Source organism: Cyprinus carpio, chromosome B10, assembly GCF_018340385.1.
Source record: "Cyprinus carpio isolate SPL01 chromosome B10, ASM1834038v1, whole genome shotgun sequence".
Classification (NCBI taxonomy): domain Eukaryota; kingdom Metazoa; phylum Chordata; class Actinopteri; order Cypriniformes; family Cyprinidae; genus Cyprinus; species Cyprinus carpio.
The window spans coordinates 8,025,836-8,053,514 of NC_056606.1; the positions used below are offsets into that span (position 1 = coordinate 8,025,836).

A 27,679-nucleotide genomic window follows, 5' to 3' on the forward strand; every position below is an offset into this window, starting at 1 on the left:
ATGAAAACCTGGAGGCTTGAGACTGTCCCATAGATTGCCAAATAAATAACAGTGTCAAGGTCCAGGAAAGTATGAAAAGCATTGTCAGAATAGTCCATCTGCCATCAGTGGTTCAACCGTAACGTTATGAAGCGACGAGAATACTTTTTGTACACAAAGAAAACAAAAATAACAACTTTATTCAACAATTCCTCTCCTCTGTGTCTCTCCAAATCAGCATAGTGCCATTTTGACAAATCTGAGCTGTATGCAGGCAGAGTATGCTCTTCTGTATCAGCTGCGCCACAAGGATACGTTTTTTTACGTGTATTTACACTTTGGTTTGAATGCAAACAGCGCATCGGTGCAGTGTGGCTGACACAGAAGAATGTACGCCATCTGCGTACTGCTCAGAACAATCATGAACAATATCATGATATTGAGAACTATTTGTATATTGTGAACCATGCCTCTCAAAAAGAGGTCTCAGAAGACTTACGATCAAGAGTTGTTTACATTTACATTTACTGTACATTTATGCATTTAGCAGACACTTTTATCCAAAGCAACTTACAGTACATTCAGGCTATACATTTTTTTTTTCTTTTACCAGTATGTCTAGTAGTTGATGAGTTGCTGGAAAGGGTTACAGAGTAATTTCAAAAACTACTGTCCACTGTCCACCAGTCCACGATTAAACACATTGTCTAACTATGACGATATAGTACTGTGACTACTTTCCACAGATTTTTTTGGTGAGCAGAAATATTGTTGTTTTGTTTTGTGATTAATGAAGTGATGGATGATTTTTTGTTTTTTATGATTTTAAATATTTTTGATATTTGATATTTGTGACATTGGTGAAGATCAGATCACATTTCATGACCAATTTAAGCATAAAACCAGGAAATTGAAAATAGTTTATTTACTTTTTCTTGCAACTGTACTTAACATATTCTTAGTTGTAACTATGCACTGACATTTGTGAACAGATTCCATTCTACAATTTTAAATTTCTAAAATGCAAAACTCATTTACCAGATGAATGTTTCCTTTATCTTCTTCTGGGAAATTAATAATTGAATCACACTAATAGATCACTCATTGTATCTTGAGCTGCTGAAGGAAACCAATGGTCTTGAACTTTGATTTCAGATATATCAATAGAATCTTCACGCTAAATTAAATATTAACTTTGCTCCTGCGCTCTTATCTTTGCAAGGGTTTGCACGCATGTTGTTAATCTTAGATTATGTTTATCATTATTTTCAGTGTTAGTCATGTTGAGTTTGAATATGCTTCTTGCCTTCTTTAAGCATGCATCTTAATAAACACATAAATACTAAAATTCATTAATTTTTATTAAATATAGACAGAAAACATTAAATTAATATATTACAGAGTACAATACATATACCATGGCAAAAATATGAATGTTTTTAAATAAAATATCTTTGCTTGTCCTAGACAAAAAATATATATTTTTACTTACAAGATAATCAGAACGTACCAAATAGTAAGACCAAAATATAAAAAATGTTTTTGGAGTTTGGTAGATGAGAGGCATGTTAAAAACAGTCAGAAAAAGTCTTTGCATTGATTTGATCATAATGCATCAGAGGACTTACAGGGAACAAACAACAAAGCTGACTCAAACTTCATAATTTTAGTTGAAACTATTACTCTGTAATTTGTTAAAAGTATAAAGGAAAAACGTGCAGTAAACTTTGTGAAATGTACAGTAAAAATAGTCAGGCATGTGTTAAATTAGATACTATAGCAGCTAAGAAAGATATGACATGACTACAAGGAAGAAAAACAAGGAAATGATTATGAGATTTAGTCTTGGGTTTACAGTTAAAGTAAAAAAAAAAAAAATTCCTACTTCCTGCCATCAAATCAAAAACAGTAGGCAGCAGTAAGGACGTTTTTGTGGAAGATATTATAAGGAAGTGTGAAGTGTTTCAAGAGGAACTTTCGTAACTTCTTACAATCAGATTAATTATGTTTAGTTTGTTACTGATAAGATGCAATTTCTGTCAGCAGAATACAGCTCTAATATCCTTAACAGAGTTAGTTGATACTGATGATTTTTAGCCAAAGAAACCATGGAAGAAGACACAGACGGTGAGGAGGATAATAGCATTAGCGTTGACCACGTTTCTCCATAGCGGTTTCTCAGTGGTGTCTGTGAGCTTCAAATTCAACTCTGCCTCCTGTTCTTTAGTCAGTTTAGGTGCATCGCCTTGATCAAAACCGCAGAACCAGTTATAGGCCTTCTTCCAACAGCTTGGATCCTTGCGCACCTCTGCGGGGTCGAGAGACAAATGGAAACAGTTGTTGATTGTTTTTAAAACTATGTATGTTTTTAAAATACATTATGTGAGCATGATTTCCAAAAGTAAGGCATGTGCCTGATTCAACATCCTTTGTTTATCTTAGAACAACAATCTAATCAACTAACTATGGCCCTAACCAAAAAGTAGTATCTTCAAGTTTTATTTTACTAAGTATACTTAAGTAAAAGTTCAGTATATTTAGACTTTTTGTAAGTATAAGTCAGTATACTTAAATGTCATTTTAAGTATATTTCTGAGGAGTACAGAAAGCCCATTTGTGAGAAGTACATAAAAGTAAACTAAAAGCATACTTTCCTGTTTTTAGTTTAAAGAAGTATACTAATAGCACACTTGAATAAAGTTCTTTTTCGTAAGGGTAACCTAGTCTTTCCTAACCTAGTCTCAGCATCAGACAGCACACTCACAGTCCATTCACTGGCACACAAAAATAGCTAGTGCTATCTTATGGTACATATTTGGTGGATCATGCAGATGTACCTTCTGTTTGCACAGAATCTGAATCCTGATTTTCAGTCCAGTCATCTTTTTCCAGATCAATCCTCTCCTCAGTGCTGTTCCTCAAACTCCAGCAGAGCCTGTACAGCTGTGAAACAACAAGGGGCCACAGAATGAGGGGCCATGATGTCTAAATCTCTGTTTTTCAATAATGTTATGCTGATAAGTCTATATATAGGCCCTACGACCATTCAAAAGTTTGGGGTTGTAAAATATGGCTGTAGTGCATACATTTTCATGTTTTCTATTTGTGGAAACCATGATACACTGCCATTCAAAGGCTTTTCCTAAAGAAATTAATGTTTATTTATCAAGGACGCATTCATTTGTTCAAAAGTGACAATAAAGACAATTCTAATGTTACAAAAGATTTCAAATCAATATTGTTCATTGAACTTTCTATTCAACAAATACATAAATGGTTGTGAAAAAAAAAATCATGGTTTCCACAAAAATGTTAAGTAGCAAAATCTGTTTCCAACATTATTTTAAATTGCAATATTTTTCACTATATTACAAATTTTTACTGTATTTTAGATCAACTGCAGTCTTGAGCATAAGAGACTTCTTAAAAAAAAAAAACATAAAAAAATCCTAAGTATTCTGAACTTCATAGTTTAGTTGTAAGAAGAGCTTACATGTTTGTCGTCAATGGGTTTAGTCATGAGGGAGATGCACAGTATCAATATACAGGACAGGCTGTAGAGGATGAGGGCGAAATAGAGGTAGTGCACACCACAGATGATCGTAGGACAGTTACTGGGACTCACGCAGCTGCCCGTGCCGTAGGCAAACTCAGTTATCATACGTGCCAGACCCACCAACAGACCAATACACAACCCGTAGAAAGCACCCTGTGAGAACAAAAAAAAATCAACAACATGTGTCAAAAAATAGAAAACTAGATGAGTAATTCTGATGACAAACTTGATGCTGGCTTGACAAAGCCAGCCCTGGACGTTTGAAATAACTTTGAAATTTTACATTGCTTATATTTTTCTAGTATTTTGGCACATTGCTAAGATTAATTATCATTTTGCTGACATGTTTATAGGATGATTTAGCACACTGTTGCTAGCATGTTTTAGCACATCCCCTTATGAAATTGAACTATGGTTTTATATTAAAAAAAATAAAAAATAAAAAAGCACTGTTACTGTAGTTAAAGGAGTGGTTGTGATTTCACTTTTTTAACTTTAGTTAGTGTGTAATGTTGCTGTTTGAGCATGAACAGTATCTGTAAATGAACGGCACTGAAAGTTCAATGAAAATGAAGATATTGTCTTTTAAAGAAAATTCTGTTTAATGCCTACAGTTACAACTGGTAGGGACTACAACGAGCTACTACCTGGGTTGGTGACATCACAAACCCTACAATTAACATAAACCCTGCCCCCGGGAACATGCAACAAAGGGGACGAGGCTATGTTGTGCAGCTTTTCCAGCGGAGCACATGCAACTATTGCCCATAATGGTAATGGGCGTGACATTTCCAGACAACATGCAATACGCAGTTAATGAATCACAATACACTGGGCCAGCTAACCAGTCTGAGCCCATTGCATATTTAGGAGAGAGTGGTATCATTAAAACAGGAAGTCAACCAGCCTTTCAAATGACAATGGGGACAATGGCATAGAATAAAGGTGAAATATATGACAAATAAGGTGTTTTTTAAAAACGAAGCATGAAGACGTTATACTGCACCCCATAAAAACAATCAAGCCTAGAAAAAAACAGTCAACCATCCTTTTAAACCATGAGCTTGCTGCTCAACATTCAAATACTCAGTGCTTGCTGTAGCAGTTGCTGTGTGCTTCAGAAACCCTCCCCCTTCCCCAGTTCCACCTGCATAGGTCTGCTATGGGTTAATTTCATGTATGCTATATTATTTAATGTATTTTATATGTGCAGCATCAGTATTTCCTGTTTGCAACATGTCTGTGGATGTACTGGCAGTAGCAAGTCTCAGTACTTGCTCTGCCGCAGCAGCATCAGCGGATCTATTCTGCCAAGACCAACCACATTAACATTGCCATGTACAGTATATTACCTTGCTAAACTTTCTGAGAGTTGTCATGACAGAACTGCAGTTGCAGATGCACAGTGGACTTGCTTTTGAGTGTTCATGGACCTTGACATTGACTGTTCCAATATGGCGGACGGCTTATGTACATACAGCGGCCCATAGAAACAGCCGCTACTAAGGCATCTATGCATACATATCTATGGTTTTCACAGCATGTTTTAGCATAATGTTAACAAGTTTTAGCATGTTTCTAGCATTTTCTAGTATTTTTTTGTAATATTGTTAAGAAGTTTTATAATGTTTATCAAATTTTTTTTTTTGTGTAAAAAACTGTGTTTTATACAGTCCTAAAAATTCAAACCAGCAAAATGGAAACAAAATAATTACAAAACTATGAAATGTGAAAATTTTGCTCACTGGTTCATTGACTCGCTTGCAGAAAATGGCGAGGGTGAAGACAGCAGCGATGGGCGGAGCCAGATAACTGGTGATGGACTGAATGTAGTCGAAGAGCTGCCCGCTCTGAGCTGACTGAACGATGGGGATCCACGCGATACTCACGCCGATCAGAAACAGCATGAACACCCTGCACACATGAACACAAGCCTCTCAGAGCCTATTCACTTCAGTTTCTGCTCACAAGATCAGAAAACCAATATCCAACACAAACAGACACCAACACACCTCCCGGCAATCATGAGTTCCTTTTCCTTGGCATTGGAGCGAATCTTGGTGTAAATGTCCATAGTGAAGAGTGTGCTAGCACTGTTAAAGATGGAAGTGAGTGAACTCATCAGAGAGGCCAGCATGACGGACAACATCAAGCCTCTGAGACCTTCATAAACACACACAGCAGTTTAGAGGCATATCACCAAACAGATCAGTCTTTTAGAGATGTAAAAGACAGAAATAGAAATATCAGATTATTCTTTACCGTTTGGCATCAGATCCACCACTAGTTTCGGATAAGCAATATTACTGCAGCCCACACTGGCTCCACAGTAGTAGTCACACTCTTTTGGATCCACACATGCGATCTCATCTGACACATACACATACAAAAAAATAGTTGACTAACAGTCTTTCACTGTTCACTGACCTTCTGATGCATACTGCATTCAAAAAATGTCACAAAAATAGCTGCACATTACTTCTGGATTTTCAGAATTTCTTATCATTCAGTCCACACGCCATTTTCGCATATTAATTGGTATTATTTGGCTCTGTAATTGTTATGAAATTATAAATGGCAGATTTACCTTCCCTGAAATGTCATAAGAAACCAGTGTTTGGTATTATTTGTATACTTGCTTAAGTGTAAATCAGACACTCTGCCTGTCTAAGTAGGCGGTTGTTTCTTAAAATAAGTTGCTAGCATATTCTGTGAGAAAAAAGTGGACCAGACTTTATGCTAATGAGCAAAACTCTACTTGTGTGAGACTAATCAAACCTTAAACTTCACCATATATTACTCAGTCAAGATTCAGTCAACATATTTGTTGACATACAAAACAGTTAATCAGTTTATCACCCTTCTCACCCAGATTGGTGTCAGTGTTTCTCACCTGGATAAAGAACTCTGCTGATCATGCCAGGGAAAACCATGAGGAACATGGGCAGAAGTTTGAGGTAACCACACAGGATGCAGCCCGCTTTCACATGAGACAGGCTCTTGGCAGACAGACAGCGCTGCACAATCACCTAAAACAAGATGGAGAGTTTGTGTGAATAACCCAGAGGAACATTTCAGTGCTCACAGTTGATTAGTCAACTTAGTTAAAAGAGATTTTGCTCACCAAGCCTGCATTAATTTGATCAAAAATGCAGTAAAAAATATTACAAAAATCTGTTTTCTACTGCAATATTTTTGAAAATGTAATTTATTTCTGTGATCAAAGCATAATTATTGTTAGTCATTACTCCACTCTTCAGTGTCACATGATCCTTTAGAAATCGTTATAATATGAGGATTATAAGAAAATTTTTTTTTATTATCATTAATGTAGAAAACATTTGTGCTGCTTCATATTTTTGTGTAAACCAAGATCGTTGTCAGGATTCTTTGATTTACAGAAAGTTCAAATGAACAGCATTTATTTGAATAAGAGAAATCTTATGAAAAAATGTAACAGTCTTTAAATTCAATGCATCCAGTTTTTAAACTAAAATTATTTCTGCTTGTCATCTAGTTGAAAATTGTATTTATACTTATACATTTTATATTATACATAGAACATTTTAGGTATCATGATTTGCCATCTAAAACACATCTGGCAACCTGGAATTAAATGATTTAGAAATAAAAACAGACGCATGTATTATATTTAATTTAGATGAAGATTGAAATAAAATAGTGAAATTTATGGATTATTTTTTTAAGCATTAAAGTGCAATAGTACTTTTATTGATTTTTGTTCGTCAAAACAAACATCTGCAGATTAAATAGAAATGATATCACGTAATAAATAAATAAATAAATAAAAACCGTCATTAAACTGTTCTAGTTTTGTTTTCTAGTTACAGAAAGAACATTCCATTACAATGTATGTGACGTAAATACGCATGTTTATGTCTCCATGCATCATTTCAAGCTTAAATATTTTTTTGTTGTTGTTGTTGTTTTTTTAAACAGATAAGCTTATGGGCTATGAGTCTTGCTAATGGCCTGTTGAACTAACTTAACCATGTCCATTTGCTTCTGCTTCTCTTTGGCTGTTTGCATGTCTTATCTTACTCAGTGGGGACTAATCTGGGGTCTAACTAAAAGCATGTCTGTTTAAGCCTAGACTCACTCTGACTAAAACAAGAAGCACACAGTTCATCCTGAGAAACTTAAGATAAAAGTGCAGCTTGTGGTCCTAAAGTGGACACAGAAGAGATTTGTAAATGCATATGTGTGTGAATATCTGTTCCTTTCCACGTGTTGGACATGTAGACCTCATAACATATTATTAAAAAGCAATATGAGAAAGTTGTCACAACCTACCGAGCTAACAGGGAACTTTCTTAGAACCTGCTAACATGATATGAACAAACCTGTATCCTGTAATGTTGATAGAATGTTCATTTTAACGTTATCTGGTTTTTAATACATCAGCACAAAAACATTATTTATACATTGCTCATGGAACTTCTTTCAGGAATGTTTCAGTTGGATGTTTGTCTAACATTTTTTTTTAATGTTAATACTTGTTTCAGAATGTTCACATGATGGGATGTTCCCTTAATATTCATATAACATAGAATTTTTTGTTTTGTTTTTTTTTTTTTTGTTTGAAGTTTTGGTTTTTAAGATTAAGTTAAGATTTAGTGTTTATGTTTCCTTAAAACTTTGTTGTTAGCTGGAACAAGGTTTTGGCCCATTTATTTTACACCAAGAATGATAACTATAATGATGAATATATTAACGTCCACACAGTTTTGTTGTCTGCCACTTTAAATGCTAAAGCTCTAAAATTCTGATTGACTGCCAATGTTTTGTTCATCAGCTTAAAAAAAAATTCTGAAAGGGAATTCAGTGATATTATTCCCTTGTGTTGTTATGATTACAGATGTGGTATATGGACTTCTCTATTCTCATACAATTATTATGAATGATTATTAAAACTTTATAGTTATATTTATCATCCTTTTAGTCAGTAGCCTTGATTAATGGGTCAGTACCTGGTCAGTGCACCAGTACCAGCCAGCCTGGATAGTAAGACCAAAGATCAGTCCAGGCCAGGGCAGATCGCCAGTGATGTGGTCTCTGAAGATGTGGAAGGAGTCTGCACGAGGAGTGTAGCACTCTTCACTGATGTTCACACCCACCACTGACGGGATCGCAGTCATGTATCGGTCTTTGAAGTTCTCATAGCCTCCCACCTCATTGAACGCTGCAAGAAAATGGTTGATGTTGAAGCATTACTCATTGAGCAGACAGTTTTTATCCAAAGCATTTAAATTTCAAAAACGTGCACAGACGTACCAAAGCCCATAAGAATGAATGATCCGACAACCATGCTGATGGTCTGCAGTGTGTCGGTGTAGATGACTGCAGCTAGACCACCTGTCGAAGAAACAGTGAAGGTTTATCAATGAAAATCAACTGAGCAACTGAAAAGGAAGGAAAAATCTGCTAGCAGAAATGTACACTTGTCATTTATGTTGGTTTAATTATTCATTTATTTATTTTTTACATGTATAACATTGTCAAGAAAGTTTTCAATTAAGTGAAATATTGCACTTTGATGACTGTTTCTTAAAATTATGTTTTAAAAATCTTTTGTCATGCTTATTTTTGTGTTGACTAACATAGTAAAGCACATGTAAAGGACTTGATTATAATTTTAACTGTAGTGTGATGTTTGATATTACATTTAAAGTTAATACATTCTTCAAATGTATCAAATTTCATTATTATTAATTACAAGTAAATTTCATTTAATATTTATTATTTTTTTAAATTAGTTTTATGTTTGATATTATGACATCACAACTAACATGCATTAGACCAAACTTCACAGTAGTTCATTATTATTAATTACAAGTAAATTTAAAAACATGACATCACAACTTAAGTGTTTTTTTCTTTTTTTAAACGAAACTTGAATTAAACTTGCCTTGTCATAAAATATAAAATGATCTGATATTTTAAGAGACTTTGACCTTCACTCACAGTAATGACGGTCTGCAAGGGTTCTCTATGATATTCTATTTTATTTTTTGTTCTGCACTTTTTTACATGTTGGTGGCACCACATGACTTTGGATTGGCTGACAAATGTTTTTAATATTAACAAGCAGTAGTAGCAGGAGATTTCTCATAATGAAATATTCTTTTTCTCTACTACAGTATCAGGACAGTTGTATCGCCATGGTATTTTTGACTTTATGTTCTCTCAAAAATGATCAAAATGAATTTTATTTCAGAAATTGTTTGCAAGGCAGGGCTCTTTGGGCCTCTAAAGCCTTAGCAACTGCAGTTTATCATTCACAGAAGCATACGAACACTCTCAGCCACAGCTCATGTAAACATTTACAGCTGGTAGGATGATTTCTGATTTCTTACTGTTTATTGTTGGGCTGGTTTGTCCCTGAGATAAATCTATTACACAACAGAGCGTGGGGATGGCAGAAGTTTAAACTGGCAGTGCATTAAAGTTTGCCTATGCACAGGCTTATCATCTATTGTCAGTACGGGCAATTACCCATAACACATACACATCACGCTACAATAAGCAGCGGACTGCATGGTCCTACAATCCTGGACTTCACTCTTTGTTGTAGTAAAAAAAACTTCAGTGTCCATATAAATATTAAAATCACATCCCTGAACTGCTTTAATATGAACTACTATTTTATATATCACCACTACATATATAGCGCGAACCACTGATGTAGAATATATGCAATGTGTCAGTTTAAAGTGTGCAGTATTTCAGTCAACAGACCTGTTACTGTATAAAGAGCTGTAATGAGCAGCAGAATAATTACGGCCAGGTAAATGTTTAGTCCCAGAGCCTGGTTGATGAAAATGGCTCCTGCAAACATGTCCGCCTGAAAGATGGAAAAAAACAGAAATACAAAACATGGGGGTGTGGTGCAAATGTTTGAACTATCCATTTCAAAACAAGGTCCTTATCTTTGAAATGTAAACCCACTTTAGTCTGACTGCATATGGCAGTAAAAGCTATTATCACATGGATATCACTGCCGTTTCAAATCGACTATCAGACTATAACCAGTGTTTAGTGAAGATCTGACGTAAACAGGACTGGACAGACAACAGAAAAATATCGAAATGAATTTTAATTCAGAAATAAGGACCTTGTATTTTTTAATTACAAATAATCCATGTAGTCTGCATTCATAATAATTATGAATGATTTATCAAAATGCTGTAGCATGGTACACTACTGATGGTATGTCAGAGTACCCAAAGTATTGTATGTCAGCTATCTCTCAAAGTACCATGCAATTACCATGCGATACCCATATTTTCTGTAAGGGTTGACACAGATTTTGGACTCACAGAGATTTTGGTGAATACATAGAGAAACAAGGAGAGCACGGAGAGGTAGATACGGATCCGCTGCCCACCAAAGCGTTTCTTCAGGTACTCTGGCATGGTCACGATCTGCAGATAAAGAGAATAAAGGGTCATAAAAATGATAACGCAAAGATAAAGTGGTCGGCACATTAATGTTGTGTAAGTCAGCAATATTTGAGTCAAGTCACCTTTATTTATATAGCGCTTTATACAATACAGATTGTGTCAAAGCAGCTTTTCGGTGTTTATAGAGATTTTTAAAATAGTTTTTTTTTCAATGCAGGTTTTAGGTGATGGAGTGTGAGAATTGTCATTGTTTAATGTAGATGGGCACGAAGAGCCATCCCAGAATAATCACTACAACAAGAGCCTGAGGAAACAAATGAAAAAAAAAAGAAAATCGGTTTGATGTTTTCTAGATATATTCTCATCAGTGTTGTAAGCGTTAACTAAAACTATTAAAATCATTTTTGTTAATTGAAATGAAACTAAATATACAATTAAATATAAGATATAAAATGTATGAACAAATATGCTTAAATGACTAAAACTAAAACCCAAATATAAAAACCAAAGCTAAACAGAAATATCTAAGAATATAAGAATGACTAAAATATGAAAAATGAAATACCAAATCTTAATAAATAGTATAATAGTATATACAGAATACTAAAATAACACTGATTACACCAATTCATTTGTTCTTTAATATTTTATTAATATCTTATCTTAATGATTAAATATTAGTTCTTCAAATTGGACATTTTTATAATTCTATTAATAAAAATACAATAATGTCTCTAGTCATATTGTCTCTAATCTCTAGTCAGACTGTAGTTTACTTTATATGCAAAATACTGACAGAATACTACTTTTCTTTTTTAACGACCTATAGTCATAAATAGTAGGCTAAAACATTAAATCCTGCCACATATCATAGTTATAATGTCAGGCTTTTTGTTAAACATACATTCCACTCAAATCCTCCGATAGCAATACCAGCAGCTGCTCCAGTTCCTGCTATTCCCACAAAATGCCCACTTCCGATGTTACTAGCAAAAAGAGAGGCTCCAATCTGAGGGGAAAAATGTAAAAGCAATCACATTATTATGCATATTATGTGCATATTATTATGCACATATCATATGTGCTTTATAATATATTTACTAATATACATACATTTGATATATTTATATAAGGGTTTAAACGGAACAGAAAATTGAATCTAAGTGATCTGCTACATTTTTGAATGTCAGAAAGGTTACAAAAGGGTAAGACTTTAGCATGGGATTGTGGGAACTTTAGCCTATTGCTTCAGAATATATTAACTGCCTACTGTTTGACTATATCTGGCAATACAATAACCATAATGATAAGCTATAAAACTGCTTCTTCTGCACAGCCTGAGGTGTAATTCAAACAATAACGATTGCAACAATGAACTTTGTAATGACAAATAAAAACCTTTAAAAATCTGGTATAAGGTGATAACTTTAACATGGACCAAAGCATGACAGCTCCATAAAAACAGCATGAGCAAAGCATATCAGTACTTTCAGCTGTAATGAATTGTGGGTCGCATCTGGCATCAGTGCATTATGGCTCCATAAAAGATTTCATTCACTCTATCATGATATCAAGGTTCTGAAATTGAGGGGCATTTAGGGTCATTATCATGCCATATCTGTGATAATGTGAAATCACTCGTCATGCTATTGATAGATACATAATCAGCTCCTACTTTTATGGCCGTTTCAGTCTTGCGTAGCACATTCGCCACATTAAGCACAATGATTGATCACTATTGATGTAGTATATGATCAGGCCATGTCATTTTGTCAATGTCCATCACATTCTGAGTACAAAACAAAATGTTTTTAAGGTTTAAAGCACAGTCATCCTCCATTTTAGTCAATTTACTTACCGGCCACCACACCATACTTCTGCCAGCAAGGAAAAAGCCTCCTACTGTGGCTCGATTGGTCCGTACCATTGCCTTTAGACAGAAAGAGCCAGAAATTCAGCATATATATGGTTCTAGAGTCAAGACACTTTAAATATTAGACAACATTGCATGTGACTTTTTATAATGAACAGACACATTTCATGAAAACATCACATTTGTGGACTTAAAGGTTGATGGATTGGTGTTCAGTGGCTTTGTTTGTTGTTCGATTAAATATGTTTGAATTTTCTCAAGAGGTTTTTAAATTATATGGATTTCAGATGGGCAAATACAGGCAGAAATATATGGTATTGTCATTCTTTCTATATATGGTAGAAAGAAATGTCCTCAAAATTACTGCAATAAGAATAATTAAGATACATTAAGGTAATTAATATGTAAATGAATTTTTAAATAATTAAAAAAAAAATGCAATTCATTTCTAAAAATGTGTAAATAATTAAAAAAAATGTTTTAAACAGATAAAAGTATCATTAATAGTTACTTTCAATCACATATGAAGAATTATAACAAGAAAGTTAACATTGGAGCAATTCATTTTTCTAAAGGATTTTAAGCTTTTTTGGGGGGGGTGGGTGCTAAATATATTATAATATATAAAACTAATATAGCTATTTTTATATGTTCTGTTTTCATATAAAATTTATTTTGATATTTTTTTATGTTATGTTTTATTAAAATGAATTATATTATATTTTATCTGAAAAAAAAACTTTTTTTCTAAATAATTTTAGCATTTTTTACAAAACAACTTGAAAAACTGCATTATATTATATTATATTATATTATATTATATTATATTATATTTTTTAAAAATCTGTTTTTCTAAAGGATTTTGGCTTTTTTTTTTCAAAATAACTTGCAAAAATGTATTTTATTATTAACTTTCTGTGAAATTAGTCACCATCCTCATTCTGTCTTCAGACTTATCTCACACAGCCATTGTACATTTATATGTTGACGCAAGGTTAACAATTCATAAGTCTGTCAATGGTAGAAAAATCTTTTACAGGTGGATAGAAGTTACTGACCACTTACCCATATTCCCACAGCCAGAACCACCAGAAAATATATGACTATCACTGAGATGTCCGCTGGATTGTTAACATATATGGTGACGTTTTTTCTGTTTTCATTGCGAACCCAGGAGAATCCAAAATATTCTTCACCCATTTTGATGGTTTTCGAAGGGGGCCGGTGGAGCAGCACACTGTTTCCCTCTCTGACACGACGGTCTAGATACCTGGATCAGACGCTCACCTGCAGGTGTGTGACTGACTGTATGTGCATGTGTACACGTTTACTTATATATGTGCGTCTAGAGATGGGTGTGACCTTCTCAGAGTTAATTATAAAAGTGTGTTTGTGACTTAGAGTTGTCAAAAATCTGAGATCGAAAATCATTAATGATTAACGTATAGCAGGAAGTGTGAGAATAGACTGTGTTTCTGTAAATCCTAAGAGGACATCTCAACAGTTACATCACCTGCATCTTAATTATTGGGTTTCACTGAGTCTACTAGCTTATGTCAAGTAAACTATGGTCCAGACATTAGTGTATATACTGTCACTTTGGTTATAAGGACACCCTGAGGTGCTACATGGCATTGCAGCTTAAAGACAAAAGAAAGTGAAAATGGCTGATCAAACATTAAATTAAAGCCATTATAAATTTAGGGTTTAGGAGCATTTAATGGACATCCTTAAGTGATTCTATTGGATGAGAAACTTGGGTACTCTGTTGCCAGATTATAGCTACCAAAAACTGCTTTATAGTGTATTTATTATTTTTTATTAAGGAAGGGGGATCGATTGTTCATAACAGCAGAAACAGGTTTTTATGAGTTAGTCACATGAGCGGTACATGTCATGTGACTAATTAAATGTCATGTTAAGATTAAAAGAGCTATCATATTAGCAATAAAAGGTCCGGTGTCTATTGTCAATAGTGTAGCAATGTTTGATAAGGTGACCAGTGCCACTTCCCGGGGACATGTTCAGCATAGGATTTCGAAAAAAACAGATTGTTTGCGCTGTGCCGATCAATTGTTGTATGACATTAAAGTACCGTGAGAGCGAAATCCTGTGCTGAATGTGTCCTCAGGAAGTAGCGGTCTGGTCACCATCATGTATGAAGCACAGATTACACAAACCAAGCAGCTTTTTCTTAGTCAACAAGGCTAATTTGTTTGCAAACTTGACCCCAATGGGAAATCTGTGCTGGGAAATCATTTGCCCTTATGTGACATTGCCTATCACACAAATGACCATTGAAACGACTGGATTTTGCCTGCGAAAACAACAGTTCACTTGATCATAAGACCCAATACCTCGTAGCAACTATTACTGCAATCTTTTTGGAAATACAAAGCTATTTTGCATGTTTGTCAGTGCTATGTGTTAGCAGGAGGTAACAGGAACATCAGCCAAATCTTGACCCCTTAAATCCTAGAAAAGTTAACTTTTTTTTTCTTTCAACTTTTGACCACATGACAAAGTGTAACATTCATTAAAAAAAAAAACCCTTGAATTTATCCTCCACATACTTGCAATGCACCAACCCGATCAGAATCAATTGGTTTGTAACACTTTTAGCCACAAGTGTAAACATGATTATTAGGCTTGAATGTAAGATTTACTAATGACTAAAAATTATGTCTTTGTTGTTGAATCGTCATTCTTGGGTGTATAACCAAGTAAACTGTCTGAATTTCTGCCACTATCTTTTAGTTCATGTGATAACCACGTTATTCTTTAGAGACCTGCTATAACACACTGCGAAGCTGAAGGATCAATCATTAACCAATCATGGCTTGAACATTTTCAGGATGTATGCATGTCTTGTTGGTTATATCATGATACCTCTTGTTCAGCAGTCAGATCTCAATGTCAGTGATAAAATCTAACAGGGAAATTGCCCTATTTTTTATAGTTTATTATCTTTTAATCCAGTGATAGATTACTTTTGAAGGTGCACAGATTTAAGATAAAAAAAAAAAAAATAAAAAAAAAAAAAAACAGATCACATGGCACAAGGTCTGGTTGAGAAAGACAACTTTGGCTTTATCAACTCCTCAACAATCCCTCTGAAATTCCCAAGAGTCATATCTCATCACGGCCATGAACATTTATCTGAAGATGTAAAGTCTTATAGTCATAAACACCCAACCTTCTGCATGGCCTTCATCTTATTCACTTAATTATACTATTGTAAATCGATCAAACAATGTAACTCCTGCATATCACTATTTATGGACTATTTACAATATGACATCTCTATTTATGGCATCTCTGCCAGAACATTTACATAATCAAAAAGAGCAAGATTACATTGACAAAAGAGCTGGTGACTAATGGGTTTCTCAGAAACTGAGCCAAGATATTATTTCATTTACATTACAATTAGCAGACGCTTTTATCCAAAGCGACTTACAAATGAAGACAAGAGAAGTGATCTTTTGTCATTTTTTATAATAAATAGCAAAAAAGAAAACAAGTATATAGAATAGAATTCTAATGAATACTAACCTAATCAGAAGTGACTTTTTGTTCTTAATGCACATTCTTGGCCATATTGTGCACAATTCATTGGGAAAAAGATTAATAGCGATCTTCCATCAACAAGCTCTGACCCAAAACAACTTTCCTATGCAGGTGATGTTACGTAGGCTGCACAGGCTAATGAATTTGTTAGTTTCATGCGTTTCTGAAAAACTTTTACAACATTTTTAAAAATTCCATGTGCTGTAGCCATCAAGTAAAAGTACCAAACTTTTCTTTCAACATGAATACATGTGAATGGACACATCTTAGTCACTGTTACTATAATTATCATTATGAGGGGTTCAAGCACGTAGCGCTGAAACCCTATTGTAATTGTCAGGATGTTTATTATTATTACCTTTTTGCAGTAAAACTGATTGTGCAGATCATACCATAAGGCCTCGAGAATTGAAACTTGGTCAGATGGTAAAGCTCAATTTGGGAAGAGACTGGCAAAGACTCACCCTTATTGGTGCTACAGCAATTGAAAATGCAAAATTGCTCATAACTCCTAGTCACGTCAAGTCAAGTCACCTTCATTTATATAGCACTTTAAACAAAACAGATTGTGTCAAAGCAACTGAACAACATTAATTAGGAAAACAGTGTGTCAATAATGCAAAATGACAGTTAAAGGCAGTTCATCATTGAATTCAGTGATGTCATCATGCAGCTCAGTTCAGTTTAAATCGTATCTGTGCAATAATTTGCAATCAAGTCAATGATATCGCTGTAAATGAAGTGTCCCCAACTAAGCAAGCCAGAGGCAACAGCAGCAAGGAACCAAAACTCCATCTGTGACAGAATGGAGAAAAAACCTTGGGAGAAACCAGGCTCAGTCGGGGGGACAATTCTCCTCTGAACAGATGAAACCAGCAGTTCAATTCGAGGCTGCAGCAAAGTCAGTTTGTGCAGAGGACTCATCTGGTTCCTGTGGTCTTGTCCCAGTGGTTGTCTGAGACAAGGTCTTTACAGGGGATCTGGGGCTCTAGTTGTCCTGGTCTCCGCTGTCTTTCAGGGCTGTAGAAGTTCCTTCTAGGTGCTGATCCACCTTCTGGTCTGGATATGTACTGGATCCGGGTGACTGCAGTGACCCTCTGACTTGGATACAGACTGAATCTGGTGGCTACGGTGACCTCGGAATAAGAGAGAAACAGACTTATATTAACATAGATGCCATTCTTCTAACAATGTAGCAAGTACATTGGGGTGTAATGGGAAGTGTTACCGGTTCCAGTTTACCTAATTAATGCAGCCTAAAAATCCTTTAATGGATTTGGATATTAGAAGCGTATTAGTGTGTTATGTGTAAGCCAGGTTAAAGAGATGGGTCTTTAATATAGATTTAAACTACAAGGGTGTGTCTGCCTCCCGAACAATGTTAGGTAGGTTATTCCAGAGTTTAGGCGCTAAATAGGAAAAGGATCTGCCGCCCACAGTTGACTTTGATGTTCTAGGTATTATCAAATTGCCAGAGTTTTGTATTGTATTTCATTTTAAGTGTTTTTACAGTTTTGCACATTATAACCAATCCCACACAATTCTGTTAAGCTTAGGAATGCAATGGCCAATCAGAGGTGTTCAGATGAGTCATCACTGAAACTCATCAGCTTTGTTGAGAGCATGCGCGTTCACTGACTGAAGTCCGGACTTTTGTAAATTAACTCATCATAAACAGCAAAACGCAGATGTACATACAATGTAAATAAGAGATTAATTTTGCAGTGTAGACAGCTTCAGTGATTATAAGGACATTTTGTTTATTTGAGAGTGCTTAAACTCGCGATAGATCAAAGTTACTGATAATGTCACTTTCTGTAGGCTATAATTTATTCACTGTTTGAATAACCGTGGAAAGGAATTTAAATATAATTATCAAAAAATATAATTATCAATTTCTAATGTTTTAATTAAACTGTAATTAAGTTAAATACAAATTTAGTCCCTTTAAACATATTTTATTAGCCTACATGACACCACTGTCTGGTTCTTGCCTAAAAAGACATGATGTTTGTATTTAATAGATTTGGCTGCTTTTAGCCTTACCCTAGAGTTAGTTCACCCTCTGCCTATGTATCGTATGATATAGCTCCTCATTCTGAACAACTTTGCCTCAAGAACCCCTACTGTCAATGAAATACTTTGTTAAATATTTGAGATTATGTGAAAAACCTACTTTTGCGAACAAGTCCTAGGTTTTTTGCTCAAAGGGATACTCCACCCCAAAGTGAAAAATTTTGTCATTAATCACTTACCCCCATTTCAAACCTGTAAAAGCTTCGGTTGTCTACGGAACACAATTTAAGATATTTTGGATGAAAACCGGGAGGCTTGTGACTGTCCCATAGACTGCCAAGTAAATTACACTGTCAAGGTCCAGAAAAGTATGAAAGACATTGTCAGAATAGTCCATCTGCCATCAGTGGTTCAACCGTAACGTTATGAAGCGACGAGAATGTGGAGAGACACAGAGGAGACCAATTGTTGAATAAAGTATTTATTTTTGTTTTATTCGCATACAAAAAGTATTCTCATCGCTTCGTAACGTTCATAACCACTGATGGCAGATGGACTATTCTGACAATGTCTTTCATACTTTTCTGGACCTTGACAGTGTAATTTACTTGGCAGTCTATGGGACAGTTACAAGCCTCCCGGTTTCATGCAAAATATCTTTAATTGTGTTCCGAAGATGAAAGAAGATTTTACGGGTTTGGAACAACATGGGGGTAAGTGATGAATGACTAAATTTTCATTTTGGAGTGGAGTATCACTTTAACAAAAACCCTGCACTCTCTGGGTCAATAATTATAAAATTATGGTTAGCTATAACATGGTCATTTTAAAAAGGGACATGTCCAAATATACCCACACCTATAAATCCTAAATGAAAACCCAAAACTTCATGAAAGTAGGTTTAGATGATTCTAAACAAGTACACAATATTTTATATAAATCGGACCAAAGGTGGCGCAACAACAGCTAAAAAGGTTTCAGAAATACAATGGGCTTCATTTATCAATCTATCGTAGAAACGAGCACGGTTCGGATTGCACAAATCAACTTACGACAGGGTTAATGTGCGATTCATGAAACATTCATATGCCAATCCCATTGATGATTGATAGTATTTTGATAAATGTTGTGGCTAAAAACAAATGTCATTTGAATATAACACCCCTAAAAACACCCCTGTTTAGAAGCCTTGCTCCTAGAGATTACGACATGGAGAAATGTAACCCGGCTAAACAGATGAAGTAATCTCCTTAAAGAGAAATTTATTTTACTCCAAAAACACCTGTTAACCTTGCAATTGCAAATAAATGCATTGATTTGTATGTATATTAAATACCAGTAAATATAACAAAACATATACAAACATTATGAACATTATAGACTATACTATACACTCCACAACAAATCCTTTAAATTTAACGGTATTACAGAACACAAATGAAAAATAAATTGTTATAAAATGATATATTAAACTATAAAATGAAACACAAATTAGGCTATGGTGGCATTCATTATAAACAGCATACAAATGTCAAGGTAAAATCAATTTATTTAAAGTGAAACTGAAACAGCACTGGGCTTACAAGACTCTCTCATTCGACAAGAATTCAAATGTTTCCATTTTTGCCATGTAACATTTGCTTGTTAAACTATTATTCATTCTTTCAAATCTGATTGGTCGAGAACATTTTCCAGCAGTGTAAAATTCTAGTGATAACATAACTCCAACCATTTCACAGTTTGTAATACTCTGCTTGCAGTATTTCTCACAGTGAGTGTCATGGGCAGCACAAAGGCAGGATTTTAATATGCATTAAAGTTATATAAAATATAATGTTATGAGACTTTGCCCTCAGCCAAAACTATTTGCTTTTTTATTACTAAACAAAATGTATAAATAATACTGTGCTTGTGTCACAGAATGTAGTTTTAAGAATTTTTTAGAGGAAAATCTAGTTGTTCAGACTTCAAATACACGGTTTTGTTGATAAGGATAGTGTTTATATTAAAACTTGGTTCGACTTTTCACATAAACATTATCCATGAGCTCCATGGTCTCAGTGGCTATTCAGCACTCATGAACCCGACGAGAACAGCCTCACTTCAACCGGTTCTTCTGGAATTTGCAGCTGGCTCTGGTGGCCTCTAGTGGTTAAATATGAGATATCATTTGTTTTGGGTAAATCTAATGGGCAGGCTTTGGTCTTATGTAGCTATTATTTGTTCCAGAGCAAATAGATTTGGCTAAGGGTAAAGTTTCATAATGTTATATTTTATATAAGTTTATTGCTTTAAATCAAAGTGCTTCCTTTGTACTTTTGACTTAATTACCTAGCAGCTTTTATGATGGCTGTTGTTGTTGTTTATTAAATATTATTATTTAATAATATATTATGTAAATAATAGTAGTATTTATTAAAAGTATTTATAGTATGTACATTGTAGTTAAATTATTCAGCCTTTGTTTTTTGTTAATTGTACGTTAAATTACACAAGATTTGTATTTTTAAGACAACCATTTAGAAGGGAGCATAATTTGCTTTGTGGGTTAAAAGAATTTCTTAATATGAAATTCGAATGGTATGACAGAGGTTAGACTGTACAGAAACTGAAATCTACACGCTAATACACACTGTAGGCAATACTGATGTTGTTAACATTAATAATTTGAGAATAAAGTATAACATTTGCATGGTTTTATGTGATATGAGCTCACCTTTGGTAGCATGATTTATTATAATGCTTTTTTCCTCAGTTGGTCAGAACAAACATGGCAGACTTATTACTTAGTGAAAATTCTTATATGGGTCATATATTCCAAGATGTAGGCTACAATCTGTGAGTGCAAAGTACAGTAAATATTCAAACCGGTGAGGGGACTGACAGCCACACATACAGTACTCCTCAAAATATTAGATTCATCCATGCTGGAGCCGCGCCGGCACACAACCCATGCAAGGAAGATAATTCCGCAAACAGCTGCAATTGCAGGTTTTGGTTGTATATAAGCACAATGTAATTACCTGTGGTCAAGGCTGGATTAACATAAGTGCTAGGCGGGGCTGAAGCCCCAGGGCCCGCGGATTGAGGGCGCCCGACCTGATTGGCTGTAGACGAAAGGAAAATTAGACCTAGAATTGACTGGCCATCGGGAGCACCCAAGCTTTTCCCGCTGTGCTGATTGCCGAAATCCCACCACACCCCCACACATTAGTGTCTGTGCTATTTCAGTACAAAGGATATGAGTGATAAAAAATATCTTTGTACTCGTTTACACTAGAGTTGAGGGTATCTTTAAATCACCTTGGCTTTACTGTAGCGCATGTGAAACAAACACTAAAAGCCAAGTGATGAAACGGCACCTGATTACCTGATGATTTAAGATGGCACCACTGAGTTCGGATGCCATCCAGGTCGCTCCACTTAGACTGTGTTTTCATTTACTTTTATACTTTCTTTTGCTCATTTACTTTTGTACTTACTTTTGTACTTTCTTTTTACACACATATCATCTGCACTGATCACTTACAACAAAGGAACACTTTTGGACATTGGACACTGCTTCACTAACCTATTTCAGGACACTTTATCCTCCAACCCATCGTGGCCATCTGTGATTCTCCGGAACGCTGAGATGAACAATGGCCACTTGAATAACCCACCATGGCGACGGATCAAGAAACACCTCTGGAAACGCACTGGGATTTGCAACAGACTGAGGATAAGAGCAGCCCTCCTCTGCCATGCATTCTGCTCGCCAATGTCCAATCTCTGGAGAATAAGATAGACGATCTTAGAGCCAGGATAAGTTTCCAACGGGACATTAGGGACTGTAACATCCTCCTCTGCCATGCATTCTGCTTGCCAATGTCCAATCTCGACACTGCTGTAACGCTGTCTGATAACTTCTCTGTTTTACGGATGGACAGGACAGTAGAGGTGGAAAGGTGGTGGAGTGTGTTTCATGATCAACAGGAAATGGTGTGACCCCAGGAATATCTCCACTCTGTCACGCTCCTGCTCTCCTCATCTGGAACATTCATCCATTATTTGCCGCCCATTCTATCTGCCTGGGAGTTTTCATCGATCATCATTACTACGGTCTAAATTCCACCACAGGCAGACACAAGATTGGCTTTGTCTAAGCTTCATGATGTGCTCAGCGGTTACATTAACAAACATCCTGACGCTGCTTCTATCATCGCGGGGGACTTTAACAAAGCCAACCTCAGGCATGTCATGCTAAACTTTTATCAACATGTATCCTGTCCAGCTAGTGAACCAAATACACTGGATCATTGCTACTCTCAGTTTAAGAGTGCCTACAAAGCTCGCTCACTAACAGCTTTTGGCAAATTGGACCATGCCGCCATTTTCCTCACACCAGAATATAAACAAAGACTCATTCAAGAACCCCCGGTGCAGAGAGTAGTGGTCCTCCAGCCTAAGAAGGTATGCTACAGGTGGCTCTTGATGACGTCGACTGGGACATGTTCCGAACTAGTTCCTCTGATGTCAGCGAATTAATGGATGTAGCATTAAGCTTTGTAAACACGCTAACTGAACAAGCAACAGAGACAATAACTATAAGGACCTTCTCAAATCAGAAACTGTGGGTGGACAGAACAAGTAAACAAACGCACTGCCGCATACAACACCGGTCTCTCATCGGGGAACATGAGAGAGTACAAAACATCGTGCTATGATCTCCGACACACAGAAAGTGCCACCAAACTCAAATGCAGGGAACGAATAGAGTCACATTTCCAGCTAACTGACTCACGACACATGTGGCAAGGACTAAGAACCATCTGTGCCTTTGGAAACAAATCCTCTGCAGCTGTGAGAGCAGAGTCATCGCTGGCTGACGAGATAAACTCTTTCTACAGCTGCTTTGAATGCAACCGAGGCAGCGCGACACTGCCAATCAATGCGTCAGGAAGCAGCAGTCAGAGCAGCGATAATCATGTAATCACCGTGTTGGAGGATGAGGTTTGGAGGGCCCTAAAGCGAGTGAATGTCAGGAAAGCAGCAGGTCCTGATGGGATTTCTGGCCGTGTTCTGAGGTCCTGTGCTGATCAGCTCTCTGGTTTGTTTACATCTATTTTTAATGAGTCCCTTGCTTCTTTGGTGGTTCCCACCTCCTTTAAAAAGTCTGTCATCATCCCTGTGCCTAAGAACAATAACCCCTCTTGCCTGAATGAGTATTGTCCAGTTGCCCTCAGGTCAACAGTTATGAAGGTCTTTGATAAACTTATAAAGAACAACATTTGCTCCTCCATCCCTGATACATTGGACCCTCTTCAGTTTCCCCAGTTCCCCCAACAGTCGCCCCAACAGATATACTTAAGATGCCATGTCTCACGTCCTGCACTCTTCCCTCAAGCACATTGACAGCAGCAATGGGAACTATGTAAGGCTGATATTCATCAGCCCAGGATGAGAGGCCCAGGATAATAAGACAACGTCATAAATCTGTCCATGATACCCTGGCGCCACGAGTCCGAAGCAAGTCTACTAACTAGAAGCTTTTAACAGCTTTCAACATGAACACAAAAGAACACATTGATAATTTCAACTCAGAAAGGAGATTGTCAATTTTGGGGGAAGAAACCCAAGATTAATGATTGGAGAGACAATATCATGACCATCACATGAGGGAAATCATTAGTAGAGACTTTGTTGGGTGGTTTCCCCCACACAGGACAAAGACAGGCTCCTTCTAGACCTTTTGACCGTTAGTTCCTCACAAAGAACATGTCCTCACGTTCACGGAATGGCACAGAAACTGCCTTTACATGTATACAGTATATGTACTTAAATGATGCTAAAAGGACTTGTGAGCAACTAATTGTTTCTATGCATAACTCATATTATGTATGCAACCCACACATTTGACTATCATGTGCTAATTTGTCATTGTGTATGTCTTTTGAATAACTATTGAATAGGCTAGTTTATAGGATTTTATTTATGTTGGGTATGTATGAGTGTGAATTTTCATGCTTTAAATGTTTCTATCAATCAGTACTTTGTAGAATGTATTATATTCTTGTTATAGAAATCATGTTCAAATTATACTCTGCAAGAGCGGGAAAATTTGGATAATGTGACTGATAAGATAAGATGTTGATTTATGTATTGGGAGGAGAAACATAGCAACACCCCGAGCTAAGACAATGTCTAATTGGTCAAGACATCATTTGGTGTGTGTCCAACAGCCCAGTTTAAATACTCAGGACACCATCAAATTATGCCTTTATGCCTTGTCTGCTTTTGGCCATTGCTTTTAGTCATAATTTTTATGCATTAGGGCTTTCAGCCATGCTTTTTGCCCATGAATTCTTAGAGCGCCGTTCCAGCGTGCTCTGGCTTACATGCTTACATTGGGCAAGAGTCAGAGGTTTGTCCTACCCAGTACTCCTTGGTTGAGTTCTTTTAAGGAGCTCTTTTGCTAGTGTCAGCAGCTCCTGTAACTCAGCAGTAGGCATGTCCAGTTGTCCTTGTGAAGCATCTGTTTGGAACCTGTGTGGAAGAGTATGTTGTTGTGGACTGCTGTTGGACATCCTGTGGTATTTGCAGGGTGAGAATGCCCTCTTCCGAGACTTCTCTCAGTGGTTGGCCTGGTACATGGGTCTCTTGCCATGGTGATGCTTCTGTCTTCTGCTGGTTAGGAAACTGTCTGATGAAGTGTCAAAAAGAGGGCTTTAGCTCCCCATTTTGTATCTGTGTAGCGGGGTAAAGAGATTTGCACCGCTGACTGTGTGATGTGCAGCAGGCTGGCTTTTACTTGGTGTCCATCTGCAATCTATAGGAATGTTTCAGTTATTTCTGGACCATGTCAAACTCCTCGTTAATGTTGCCAAATTCCTGAGTCAGGGTTTGGCCTTCAGCTCTGCCTGCATGCAGGTGACCTTCTAAGGCTTTGGCTCTAGATTCTCTCCCTTTAATTCCAAATAGGCTGTTTTAAACAGTGCCTTGTGTGCATCAGTTCTTTCCAAGTCCTTCTTGGTGGCTTTTTCCAGCTACACTTGGTGCCCAGCAGCTGTCTGAGCCTCCTGAAGACTGGTGATTTCCTTCTGTTTCTCCATTCTGACAAGGTACTTGTATCTGTCCTGTGCCTTCTCTTGCTAAGTGGGGGTCAATTCCCTTTGGAACACTGTGACCTGCAGTTTCAGTTCATTTACCTCCTGTCCGAGGCCCTGACGGTGTGGGCCAAGGTGGAAATGATGATGGTCAGCTACTGGTGGTTCAGGCTGGGTGTCAGATGTCCACTTGTGTTGCAGTCTCGCTGTTACAGACAGCTTACCACCTCTGTACGTACCTGTATTTGCCTTCTGCCGTCTCTCTCACGTGTTTCCACAAATGTGCCAGCATGTCTCAGACATCCAGCCCTGCCACCCACCAGAACCACCTGGATACCCCGCAAAGCACTGTGATGCACATTCTTCACCTGCAACGGCTGAGAAAGTATGATGAATGGCTCTGTAGGCCGAGTAAGGCAAGGCAAGGCAAGTTTATTTATATAGCACATTTCATACACAATGGTTATTCAAAGTACCAGTAAAACCATTTAAAAATTGATTTAAAATTTATTTAAAACAGTTAAAAATGAAAAATTATTATAAATAAATATACAGTGCAATCAGCACAGTGCTCATTCAATAAATGCACAGCTAAACAGATGAGTTTTGAGTCTGGATTTAAATGTGGCTAATGTTTTAGCACATCTGATCTCTTATGGAAGCTGGTTCCAACTGCAGGTGGCATAATAGCTAAAAGCGTACTCCCCTTGTTTAGTGTGAACCCTTGGTATTTCTAATTGACTTGATCCTAATGATCTGAGTGGTCTGTTAGGTTTATATTCAGTGAGCATATCTGCAATGTATTTAGGTCCTAGGCCGTTGAGTGATTTATAAATGAGTAAAAGTACTTTAAAATCAATCCTAAATATAAATGGAAGCCAGTGTAAAGACCTGAGGACTGGTGTGATATGCTCAGATTTTCTGGTTCTAGTCAGAATCCTTGCAGCAGAGTTCTGGATGAGCTGCAGCTGTCTAATTGTCTCCTTGGGAAGGTCTTGACCTTAAACAAAACATCTAATTCTCGCAACGTTATTGAGATGATAGTGTGCTGATTTAGTTATTGTTTTGACATGACTACTGAAACTAAGGTCTGTCTCCAGAATCACACCAAGATTCTTGATTTTTATTTGTTTGACCCCTAGAGTCAACTTGTGCTACATCCTTAATAACAATGCATGAAATGTTTAGACCTCTTCTTTTTTTGCGATCAACTTTTTATTTGTATTTTTTAATATTAGCAAAACAACATCCATCCAAACCAACAAACAAACAGGGAAGGGGGAGCAACAGACACATTATCAATAATTTATAATTTGAAAGAGACAGGAAGAAAAAATTACATTGTCATTCCTTTACATACTCCAAAATGTCAGAAGAAAAACATTGCCATGCATCAATAGTCCCAGGTTTAGCTCTGTTAATTTGTGCCATTGTGCATTCACAGGCCACTATCCCAAGGAGTAAAGTAAAGTAAAATGGATAAAACAGAATTAACATGTGTCCATAGGGTGACAACAATTGGACATTCCCAAAACATGTGGAGAAAAGTACCTGATGATACAGTGTTACCGTTATGGCCGTTATAGTTTGATTGCAGTTTTATTTTAAACCTCTTGTAAGGAGTTATCTATGCTCTATGGATGACTTTGAAATGGATAAGACGATGAGCCAAGTTTTTAGAAGTTAAGATTAGATTAGACCACACCCTCTCCCAGACAACCGATAAGTCAAAATCTGTTAATTCACGATTCCATATAGATTTAATAGAAAGAGGCTTTGCGTGATCATTAAGTTTAATATATATTAAAGAAACAGATTGCCGACCAGAGGGTGGTGCGATCCAATCCCTCAAAGGATAATAGGCCTTGAGAGCAGAGCGTAACTGAAAAAAGACAAAATATGATGATGCTGGTAAACAAAACTTAGTTCTTAGTTCTTGAAGTGAGCAGAGTCCTTGGTTATCATATAAGTCACTGCAATGGTTTATGCCCAATTAAGAAATGTTTAGACCTCTTCTGCTGAGTAAATCTAGAGTGTGTCCTTGACTGTGTGTCCATGCACATGCTGAATCAGGTTAAAAGTGTTTAAAATGTATTTATAATGTATTTTGTAGTTTAGATTTCTGCATTAACCATGTGAAAATTTAAATCCCCGGCAGTAGCAAAATGGTCAAACT

At 36.3% G+C, this 27,679-nt stretch overlaps 2 protein-coding genes across 3 annotated transcripts in view; both read right to left on the minus strand.

Moving 5' to 3' along the window:
* The window catches only part of LOC109054485 (cytosolic purine 5'-nucleotidase), a 595,585-nt gene that overhangs the window by 365,997 nt on the left and 201,909 nt on the right, over window positions 1-27,679 (minus strand). The window lies entirely within an intron of this gene.
* Window positions 1,858-11,008, minus strand: slc5a1 (solute carrier family 5 member 1). The gene is made up of 11 exons (XM_042732315.1): window positions 10,876-11,008; window positions 10,295-10,400; window positions 8,831-8,911; window positions 8,527-8,738; window positions 6,429-6,564; window positions 5,798-5,905; window positions 5,548-5,698; window positions 5,281-5,449; window positions 3,473-3,688; window positions 2,817-2,922; window positions 1,858-2,287 (listed from the first exon to the last, which is right to left on the minus strand). The coding sequence occupies exons 1-11, from the start codon at window positions 11,005-11,007 to the stop codon at window positions 2,073-2,075; spliced, it is 1,632 nt and encodes a 543-aa protein (XP_042588249.1). The 5' UTR covers window position 11,008; the 3' UTR covers window positions 1,858-2,072.